Source organism: Rhizophagus irregularis, chromosome 17 (genome assembly GCF_026210795.1).
Source record: "Rhizophagus irregularis chromosome 17, complete sequence".
NCBI lineage: Eukaryota > Fungi > Glomeromycota > Glomeromycetes > Glomerales > Glomeraceae > Rhizophagus > Rhizophagus irregularis.
The window spans coordinates 3392734-3404777 of NC_089445.1; the positions used below are offsets into that span (position 1 = coordinate 3392734).

General features: G+C 26.3%; 3 protein-coding genes across 3 annotated transcripts; 2 read left to right on the forward strand and 1 right to left on the reverse strand.

The window, feature by feature from the left end:
• Positions 1 to 3523: 3523 nt before the first annotated feature.
• On the reverse strand, positions 3524 to 3982 carry OCT59_009441 (uncharacterized protein; the record flags this gene model as incomplete). The annotated part of the gene is made up of 1 exon (XM_025323925.2): positions 3524 to 3982. The coding sequence occupies one exon, from the start codon at positions 3980 to 3982 to the stop codon at positions 3524 to 3526; it is 459 nt and encodes a 152-aa protein (XP_025188855.2).
• A 3282-nt stretch (positions 3983 to 7264) lies between these two features.
• On the forward strand, positions 7265 to 7489 carry OCT59_009442 (uncharacterized protein; the record flags this gene model as incomplete). The annotated part of the gene is made up of 1 exon (XM_066133559.1): positions 7265 to 7489. One exon carries the CDS (start codon positions 7265 to 7267, stop codon positions 7487 to 7489), a length of 225 nt encoding a protein of 74 aa, XP_065999989.1.
• A 2692-nt stretch (positions 7490 to 10181) lies between these two features.
• On the forward strand, positions 10182 to 10846 carry OCT59_009443 (uncharacterized protein; the record flags this gene model as incomplete). Its single annotated transcript, XM_066133560.1, has 4 exons — positions 10182 to 10206; positions 10372 to 10399; positions 10468 to 10737; positions 10813 to 10846. The coding sequence occupies 4 exons, from the start codon at positions 10182 to 10184 to the stop codon at positions 10844 to 10846; spliced, it is 357 nt and encodes a 118-aa protein (XP_065999990.1).
• Positions 10847 to 12044: the final 1198 nt, after the last annotated feature.

Sequence of the window (12044 nt, forward strand, 5' to 3'; positions counted from 1 at the left end):
TGAATTTTTTAAATCAAGATCAAATAGTGGCAAGTGGGACTGGACCTCATTAATGGGACCTGACAAGAAAAAGGTTTTGCAACATTTCCCTATTGTTAATTTTATTTCAGGAAAACGTGGTGAAGAAATTCAAAAACTATGGCGTGATTTTTATGATTTATACTTAGTTTTGAGAAGTCCTAATCTAACATATTCAGAAATTGATAATTTCGAAAATAAAGCAAAGCAATGGATTAAATTGTTTTGTCGGCCAAGTCAGGGGCAAATGAACTCAGCATCACAAATACCGGGTTTATATAGAAAAGAGGATGTTACCCCTTATATGCATGTTTTTTCCCAGCACATTCCAGAATTTTTGCGAAATCTAAAGGAAAAAAATATGGAATTGCGGGTTTTTTCTACTTCAAGCATTGAAAAAAAAAACCATAATCAGGTATATCACTTTTATTTTTTTTTTAAATCATTTTGTTTAACTAATTACGTTATCTCTATTTTTATCTATAAATTTTAGGTTAGACTATTTTTTTGTGGAACAACTATGGGTGGTGGAACCAGAGGAAAACCTGTAGTATATGATATTATGGAGTTTGAAAATCGTCAGTTATATTATTTAATAAATAATACGCCGCAAGAAATTCTGATGCGACATATTGATGCAGGGGACAAAGAAAACAAAGACTAAAAGTGGAATTTACTTACTCTGATTCATATCTTGAAGTGGCCGAGGTAAAATGTAACGGAATTTCTTCTTAACAGGCTGTTTTAAATTGTTGGATAAAGATGATGTATCTTCTTGAAATATTGAAAATTGTGAATTTGGTGTAGGTGTTTGGTTTATGTTACTATAATAAAAAAATTATGAATAAATGTAAATTTTAAAAAAAAAATAATAATAAACTCATTACTTTTCTTGAAATTCTCCAGAGTCTGTAATAAAATTACATGTCATTCTTCCTAATGTGAACTTTCTATTATTCTCTAATAATACCGTCTGGCTCCATATAAATTTAACTTGATACGTATTTTCATAATCTTCAAGTAAGACATAACCTTTAGTATTAGTTAGAGGATTTTGTCGGAAACTCTACTGATCATAGTGAAGTATTTGCTTAAGTCTGTTTTCTCCTGTTAACCCCCCAAAATAACATTGATATTTATGTTTAGCAGGACTGTATTTGAACTTTTCTTCATCTTTAAATAGATATACAAATATGTTTTCTGGAAATGTTTCGATTGAAAAGCGTTTTTTCCCAATGGCATGTCGAGAAAAACCTAGTTTTTTTTTAATAAGAATTATAAAGGAGTTTATGTATTGAGACATTTGTTCCGAAGTAGGACGAGGGAAGAGAATAGAAATGGGGTATTGTTTTATTGTGCGAATGTTTATTTCTTTCGATGAACGAATAATTTTTGATAAGTTGTAAAAGCTTTAAAACAAAGCTTACAGCAAATAGACAACAGGTTTTCCATCAGGACGTGAAAAACTACTGTACAACGATTACTGAATAAATATCGTATAGTACATGCAATAATCACATTGTTGATCTGTGTGACAAAATTGAAGAAGAGTCAAATTGGCCCATATGTAATATACAATTTGTATATTAGTAGTAAAGCTCCGCACGAGCCAGCTCGAGCTGAGCCGAGCCAAAATTTGAGCCGGCTCGGCTCAATTAGAATTTTCGAGCTTGGCTCATGTCGAGCCAACCTTGAGCCGAGCTTTTATCAAATTTTGCATATTTCTCGTGATTTTTTTAATTTTGGTCAGAATTAAGTAATCGACATGGAAATTTCCTTTTTTGAACATTCGAGTAATGTTACATAATCCAAAAAAGGCAATTTTATTTCTTATCAAAAATGGGGAAATGCATTACACAGGATTCCTAATAAAGGAAATTTCCATGTCGATCACTTAATTCTGGCCAAAATTTAAAATCACGTGATGCTGACAATAATAAAGAAAAAAAGTCTGGAGCTCGTGAGCCAGCTCATAGCTTGTGAGCCACTGTATCAAAGCTCGGCTCGAATGAGCCAAGCCAAATTGATTACGAGCCGCGGCTCAGCTCAGCTCGATATGCCCGCTCACAAGCTGCTGAACATGGCTACTATAAGCACTATATATAATATATAATAAAAGCTAAAATATGCATCAATAAGTTTAAGATTTTGTGCAGTTTCTTTTTGATATGATTTCCATGATTTTTTTATTGCACTTGAAAACTTTTCTGCCAAGTTTAAAAATTTAGTTTAATCAGTCTAAGGTAATATGGTTATAGTTGCCACCGAAATTATTATTACGGTTATGGCACGTGCTGTAATCACCGTAATTAAAAACCGTAAACCGTAATTGCCGTAATGCCGTAATGCCGTAATTTAACTTGACACCGTAATGCCGTAGTGTAATATGCCGTAAATAAATAAGACTAAACTTAATTTCAGCCGTTCGTAATGCCTAGTCAACTTTTTTTAGCGTTATATCACGTAACATTACACCAATTTCCAAAAAAAGGAAATTTTGTCCCTCAATAAATTAAAGAAATGGGTTACACAAGGTTACACAAGGTGCTAAAAAGGAGATCTTTTTGCCGATCATTTGGTATTATTCAAGTCACGTGATCATAATTAATTACGGCATTTTTTACAGTTACGGCATTATTTACGACATATGCCGTAATGCTGTAATGCCGTAATTAGGGAATTTCGACGGCACCTATAAATATGGTATCTTATTTCAAGAAAAAAATAAAAAAAATATTTTTATATCAGCTTTTAACAAAAAATTCAAAAATGATATATATTATATACTGTATATTAACTTAATTTAAAAACTCTTTTTAGTTTCATTTTTATATTTAAAATATATGCAAAAAAAGAAAATTAAAAAATTTATTAGATTTACCTTTTAGCAAAAATTTAATTGATTCTACCAGTAATATTTTAGGAATTAGAATCCTTAAAAATTCTTTTAATTAAATTTATAAGGATTCATTTCTATTTTTTAATAAAAAATTTTATAGAATTCTTAAGAATCCATAAATTTTTAAAGATTTTTAAAGGATTTTATAACTATAAAAATTCTTTTTATTTATAAAAAATCTTTAAATTCCAATTTCTAAAATATTACAGATGTAAATAAAAAATTATATTTAATAATTATTATTTCTTTTTTTTAAAAGTTGGTAGTTTAATTTTTTTAAAATATAAACTGAAACTAATAATAATATATTAACAATTATTTATATAAATGGAATTTTAAATTATTAATGCTAAAATTTTATTTTATTTTATTTTATTTTATTTTTTTAAAAATTTTATTATAGATGTGATCATGTCCTATTATAATCACGCTTACTTACATATATAAACTTACAAAATATAAGATAAACAAATACATATAAGAATTAAGCATTATGAAACAAGACTACTTTTCAAAAAGAACAAGTCGACCTGTCACCTAAACGATCACATCATTGTTAAAAACTATGATGCGACCTCAAATTCAAAGGTGACTGTCATGATCTACCTAAAAATTTGCCCAATGACCGCCTCGATGGAATGCCAAATCATTCCATTTATTCCAATTACTTTCTAACATCTTACAGCCAACATTTTTAACACCCACTTCAGTGCAATTACTATGTGACTTAGCTTTTTTATCTTTACCGCTAATACCGCACCGCTTTTCTTCCTTTATTTGTAACTCGTTCCTTGGTTCCCAAATAAGCACTTTGAATTCTAATAAAACTCTCCCAGTTATTTGTTTCATTACCTTATACAACAATTTTTCTTCAATTATTTTATAGCACCTTAATAATTCTATTAATTGACAACTGACTTGATTTTTCATTAAAAATGTAAAATCATATAAACATCCAATATCCCACATACCTAGCTCATTAATTTTACCATTTAATTCTTGCGTATCTATGTCATCTTTTGAATACTCCTGTATAATTTTAACTAAAAAGATTTTTAATCGCATAAGTATATCTTGCACGACATTTTGAATCTTACTACATTTCCAAAAATGATCAAAGGTTTCTTCTTCTATTTTACAAAAATTACATTTCCAATCTTCATCATATAGATCTGGCTTACGCTTTTTTAAATTAGCACAAGTTGGTAATTCATTACAACAAATGCTAAAATTTTATTATTTTAAGTAAATTGTTATTTTTATTTTTAATTTACAAAATGAACTGAATTACAGTAAAGATCACTGAGTCCTATATACTAGAACTAAAAGTAATTTGCTAAACTAATAACTAAAATATGACTGTCCCTTAGAGAAACAAGATGTTACCATTTTGATTGGAAAAGTAAAAGAGAATAGAAGTAAGATAAATTACCTTCTGGACTTATTTTAAATAAATAAAATTGCTATGAATCACTAAAAGTAATTTTGCTTTATTATGTGATTTTTTAATAATATATAATTTATCACATTGCATCACATCCTCCTTATTTTTATTTTTGCTATATATTCTAAAGATTTAAAATTTTTTCATTATAAGAAATCCTATTTATTATCCTTAGGCTATTCAAAATCTAATAATTTATTTAATATAACCCTTTCTCCTTCTTTTTCAATTTTGGAAGGTTTTTAATATATAATTTGATTCTAATCATTTTTGTTCACTATAATAAATATTTATAAAAACAAAAAATTTTTTTCTTTTAATAAAAGTATTTGTTAATTTTTAATTTTTTTAATTTTAAAGTTTTAAAAATTTCTAATTTATATATAATTTATAGATTTTAAATTAATGAATTATTTTTCTAAAATTTTAAAGTCTTTTTAATAATTTTTATATTAAAAATAAAAAAAAAAATTGATACTCTATAAAAAGTGGTTATACTAAATTTATATTAAATTTATACTGGCTTAAATTTGGATTATTTTTTGCATAAATTTGGGCTAATTTAAAGCCAATGAGCCCATTTGGTATAAATTTAACATAAAACTTTTTGTAGAAATACCATTAATTTGTTGCGCTTTTCAAAAAATTGTGCTATGATACTCCCCTATATATCATTTAATGAAAAAATTATTAGGCAAATTCACCTGATATGAAATCCCGTGCATGCTGATCAATTTAGTGCTACTAGTGTGCTATTCGATAATTAAACGTATACTGTCTAAAAGAAAAAAAAAAGAAATTTATTTTTTAAATAACCAATGGAATAAATATGATAAATTGCACCACACAAAAAAAAATGGTTTTTTTTTTATATTACGCCAAATTGGCCTTTTAGTTTTGTTCACTGGGATGGGTTTAGCCATTAAAAAAAACCGTCGTAATATTTTATTGGTGCATAGGTAGCACATTATGAATTTCTTTTTCTTATTTGTACTACAAAAAAATTATATTAAACATGGTTTGTTTTGAATCCAAACTATAATGCAATATATAATATAGTGTATATGTCATATAAATTCAAAGATTGATTTACAAGTCACAATGAAATATGAAACTATATCGTAATTATTGTACGATGGAAAGATGAAAAGGAATAACTGACAAAATTTTGTAATCTATTTTTTTTAATAATGGCTGCAAACTTTATATTTTTTAACTATTCTTCAAAAAATAAGGCGTAAAAGGTAAAAAGGTTTTCCTTTTGAAACTAAATTGAATTTGATGTTTCAAAGAATTGGTTTATCAAGAACTATGATATCATAATTTATAATTATTTTTCTTTTTTAGACTATTTGACCGATTTTGTTCACTCAAGAGGTTATATATTTTTTATATAATATACAGTATGTTATGAAATTGATTACGGTAATCAATAAATTACAATAATAAAGATCAATTAGCCGTACGATTTTTTACATTTTTTTAATCATGTTGGGTTATTAAGTAACATTTGACTCACTTGATGATCGACATTCCGATCATCAAGCGAGTCATATGTATACTGTACATCATCAAACAAACATCATCAAACATCAAACTCCTTAAAATATGATTAATATAAAAATGTGACTCACTGACTCAGGTAACGATTATTTAAGAAATAAGATGAATGAACAATTATACATTATACATATGAACTGATTTAGGCAGGTCATTAAAAAAAAAAAGTTTCAGATTTCTCACTTTATTTGTATAGTTCGGTCGATTTTAATTTGTAATGATAAACAAAAAATTCTAAAAATAAAAACTTAAAAATAATGAATGAACCCGAAATAAAAAATATTCTATTTGATATTTTTTTTTTTGTTGGGGTATTGAAATTCTCTAAATTTGTCAAAAAGAAATAAACAAAAAAATTACTTGGCTGAAGTATTCTTTTTATTGGTATTTGTATGCTAGGTAATGATAAATAAAAAAGCAAGGAGCTGTTAAGGTTGAAAGAACCATCGTCATTATAAAGAAAAAAGAAAAAAAAGTGTTTCAAAGTCATAGACATAAACAAAAAAAAGTTTCTCCTGTAAGAAAAAAAACCTTATAAACAAACCTTTTTATTTCTTTATATATATTTGGTAATTTTGATTATCGAAATTTTTTTATGCTCATTTATCAAAAAGAAAAAAAAAATAGGACCAATACATCAATGTTGTTTATATAATAGTAACACCGAATCACTTAAATAAGATGTTTGTTTATATTACGAGAATATATTGTAAAAAAAAAATACAGCTATCTGCAAAATAATTATTTAGATTTTAGTTTTAGTAAATCCGTTGTTTATGATAATAACATAGCCCACGTCCATTTCACAACATCTTCCGATCAGCAATCTCCAAAACATGTTTAATAATTTTAAAATTTAATAATAATAATATGATTTTAATAATAATAATATTATATACAATATTACATACATATATATGTAAAACTTTATTGTATAAAAAAAAAAAATTTGTTATTTTTTTTTCATTTACGTTACGTACCATTGTAATATTCTTTCTTTGTATAAGTTATAGTCTAACTTTTTTTAAAAAAAAGATTTGTAACTTTAAAAAAAAAAAAATTTTTTAAAATAATTTAATTAAGATTAGAAACTTTGGTAAATAAACAATTAATTGATTGATTGATTTTTTTTTATATACAGTATATACCAAGTTAAAAAAGTGAAAAAACACAGAAGATCAGAGGGAAAAAAAAAAAAAATCTTTTTTTATATAAAATAACCTTCTTTGGCGTTTAACTCAAATATTTTTAACAGCGAAAAAAAAAATTCCTCTTTTTATGCTTTGATGAATTTTTTTTTCATATTTTTTTTCTCATCTTGAAAAAAAAAAACAATTTTCACAATGAATGAATCTGATTATGCTCATATATCCAATTTTACTGGAACTATTGAACGTATTCCTTCAAACGATCCATTTTACACTAGTCTTGTTATTCGAAGGCGAAATAATCGTCGAGAAAGACATAGAATTAGAATTAATACGATCCGTGTTGGTAGATTACTACCAATACAAAATACAAACAATCCATCCGTAAATCAAATTTTTAACGGATCTTCTTTCCCCTAAAATCAGAGCGATGATTCATGCAGTAGTGGCGGAAAATAATTGGGATTTATATTGCTTAATTAAATTATAATAATAATTTTAGTTATGTCATGTTGAAATATTGATTCATATTGAATATATTACACCAAGTCATTATGCATTAAATAAGCTAATAATATCTTTCACAATAATATAAGTTATCAGTAAGTTTAATGATTTTATCAAATTTTCGAAGGGAAGTCACGCTACACTGCTTCGTTTTTTATCAAAAATATTATAAATAGTTTTAAAATTATTGAATTATCTAATGGTTATCATTCATTTTCTTATCCCGCAGTAGAATAGATGATATATTGATTATTTTAGTTAATTTAAAATTATTTTAGTTTTAGATATACCCAATTAAATTATTGTAAAATGAGGCAATCAAATTTAACTGTTTCAGGTGTGCATCGCCATTTGCGCATTTGCGCAAGATGATGTAAACAAAAAACCTAACTCAAATTTTGTTAGTTCATTAAAAGCAAAGATAAAAAATAATAAACAAAACAAATATGGATACAAACAATAAAAATGAAACGTATTTGATTGACATTTTTAATTTAAATATTAAACATTATAAATCACGTTACCGGTTGAAGGGCCAATCTTTAAATGAATATGTATAAAGATTAAGATGGTCATGATGGTCATGATAGAAGAAAAATGAAAAATTTGAAACAAGAACAGGTCATTCTGAATGGAGAAAATCATTAACGACCATACGAGCATGTTTAATATTGATAACATAAAAAGACTATTGTTTATTATTAAAAGAACCTGATTATAATATGGAACTGTAGCTTTAAAATATTTTTTTTTTAAAGTTTTGAAACGATTATAATTCTATGAATATATTTTATTATAGCATCTTCGTCGGCAGGTTCGATGATGTTATTACTATTGCATATAAACAACAAAATGGATACATATAACACATATACATACGTATATACTATTTGGTTAATTGGCGTCATTAAAAAACCTTTTTTTTTTAGCGTCCTTGCTTCTTTATTTATCATTACCTAGCACGCAAATATCAACAAAAAGTACAGTAAAGAAAAATATTATTTCACCTGCCAGCTAAGCAAATTTTTTTTTTATTTCTTTTTGACAAAGAAAAAATTTAGTGATATTGTACATTCAATAAACCGGAAAAATATATATATATTTTTTTTAAGTGCATCAAAAAAAAATTAATTCTACGACTCGCACATTATCTTAATTTATTAGATCTAGATTTCGATGAACTCGTGGTAAGTGGTAATCCGAAACAAATAATTTTTTTTAATATACGCGAAACAACAACAATCAAACCTTTTTTTTTCGTTTTTTATAATGGAAACAAGGAACAAGGAAAAGCGAGAATTCTGCGTGTACATTAAAGTCTGCAGTTATAGTTATCAGTTATAGTGATTCATACAAACGAAAACAGGTTTTAAAACAGGTTAACATAACGCTATCTTATCAGTTATTAAGGTTTGAAGTTAGATCCCAAAAAGTAAATTGGCGCATTAATTCGTCATCATATCAATTTGACTGAATTATAATCCCATGTTTTAACAAAAAAAAAAAAAAATTTTTTTACCAAATTTTTTTTTTTCTGTCTTGACAAATTTTTTATTATAATTTTTTTTTGAAAGTTTTAAAGTTTTTTAACTTCTTCTTTCAAATTTTTTTTTAAAAACTCCTTTAACAAAAATTCCCATTAAGTTCCTTTTATGTGATATATATTTTTATATATATCAAAAAAAAAAGGAAGAAACCGCTAGATTTTTGTTCTCACTTTGAAGAAAGAAACAATATTCGAAAACTTCTTTTTTAATGAAGTTTATAATTTAATAATGATGTTTTTTGAGATTTGATTCGACAATTACGTTAATATTGTATTTTAATTATTCTGAACTTCAAAATTATGAAACATTTCCTTTTATTTTACGCCCAATGTGATTGTCAAATTTTTTTCTTATAATGAGGGTCAGAAAATTCCTAGGAAATGTCACTTTTTTCTTTACAAAAAAAAAAATTAAAAAATTAAATATGCGCATTTATACAAAAATTCATTCTTATAATTCCTCCTTGGTTCATTTCTCAATACTTGCCATTCCTCATTTTAATCTTAACAAATTCTCTCGCAAATAACAAACAACAAAAACAAGATACACTTTTGGTTTAAAAAAACAACAATTTGATTCGCGAAAAAAAAAAATTTCTAATTTTGTAAAGTTTTTTTTTTATAATAAAAAAAAAATTTTTTTATTTACGAACACTTAAAAGAACTTCTTGTACAAAAATTTTAATTCTTTAGAAAAAAATAACAAAAATGGAACTTATCTCTTCTTATAAAGAGATTTATTTGCAAATAACTATCTCAAAAAGTTGCCCAACAAACACAACAATCTCAACGTGCTCAACGTGGAAGAAATGACGATGTTGCTAATATAGGAAATATTGGAAACATTAGTAAACAACTCAAACAACAAAAAAGAAGAATCTACTTTACGCGCAGAAGAGAAGCGTTTAATTCGTATGAAGAACGCTTTATGGGTCAAACTCATGATATTGTTCAAGAGAAAAGCTACCCAACAAGCACAACAATCTCAACGTGGAAGAATGGAACGACCATCAGTCGCTTATACTGCCAAATGGACCTATCTTTTATTATAAAGAGAATATGCGTAAACCATGTTCTGATGTCTGTATCAAAAAACGAACAAACCTGTGGCCGAACGGAATAGTTCCATATGAATTCGGCAACAATGTGTCCTTGGAATTTGAACTCATTGTGTTATACGCAATGAAAACGTCTCAGTAAAATTCGTGATAAAAAACGGATCAGTCAGATTACGTAAATCGTTGATAAGGTGTATTGGTAGGCAAGGAAAAGACCAGGTACTTACCATATTCGTTTATAATTCAAACTCGTTATCTCTCTCTCATCCCATTTCACAATTATAAAGGAATTATGACTTGCAAAATTATCTACATCCCGAGGGTAATATTGTGCACGAAATGATGTACGCGCTCGGGTTCTATCATGAACACTGTCGTCCAGACCGTGACAATTATTGGACCGTTACTGCTAAAGAAATTTTGGAAAAGTGTGTGAGATGGATGTGGTTTGTTTTGGTCTGTATGACCCAGAATCAATCATGCATTATCCCTTGGATGTTATTCCGGAGGACGACGTATACAAGCGAAGCCGGGGACGGAAAGAACAAATGCTATTGGTTTGTATATGACTTCTTTCGATTTGTTTCATACAGTCAGCTTCGTCTAATAAAAAACATCTTTCCGCAATTCAGGCCAACGTGTAAAGTTAAGTGCCTTATGATATAAATGCACTTAATGCACTTTATCCTAGCTCGTCATACCTCCCGTTAAGGAGGAGTTTAAAAATGAAAGGTAACCATAATTTATAATTCGAACTTTATATTCTTTGAACTATATCCGACATTTTATAATTTGGATTATTATTCTTAATATTTTTCGTATAGCTGAAGGAAGATTTAGAAAAGAAGAAGTGGATGGAGGAATTAGAGAAAGAGAATAGGAAAAAGAACAGGAGGAAGAAGAAAACAATTATTTACTCATAATAATATTATTTAATATTCACTTGCATTTTTTAAAAATAATAGAGTACCAGTAAAGATTTTTCATTTAATTATATGATAATTACTTTTAATGTTACTTCTTTTTGAATTCTTAACTCGTGAAAAAATGATTATAATTTTTAAATTTTGAAAATATTTTAAATAATTTGAACTCCTATTATACAGAAAATTAATTATAGTTCTAGCGAATTTTTATAAGTGAATAACTTGTTATAATGAAGAAAAATTCAGGTACAGATTTTCTTTATATATAATAAAATGACCCTCAGTATAGTGAATTTATCACTATAACAAATTTTAATCTCCAGCTTATGGGAATCACTAAAGTGAGGGTGAACTGTACTGGTTGAAATTTTCTTAGCCAATAGAGACGAAATCAGCAAAAGCTCTATAAAAAAAAAGATGAATAAATTTAAGTAATCATAATTTTTTTAATATAACTTTAATTATATTAGTTATTATTACCTTAAATTCATTGCTGTTTTCTAAATTGATAATCCCCAATTTATTTCAAAATCATATAAGAATGTTATTAATTTTGTGGCGCAGTACAATATTTAATTAAAATTACTGCGGTCCACAATAACACAATATATAAATTGAAAGATTTGATTTCCATAATTCTATTGCACTTGAAAACTTTTCTAAAAATTTTGTTTAACCAGCCTAAGGTAATATGGTCAAGAAAAATGTAAAAAAATATTTTTATATTAGCTTCTAACAAAAAATTCATATATTATATATATGGGCGGACTTATAGCAAAAGGTGGAGCTTGGACAATCACGTGATTTCAAAAAAAATCAAACTTTAATATTACTATATTGGTTAATTTAATAAATTACTCTTCTAGTAATAAAATAAATAAATAATTTAATAAATTATAATTTATTCCATCATTTTTAAAGATTTTTAAAATCAATTT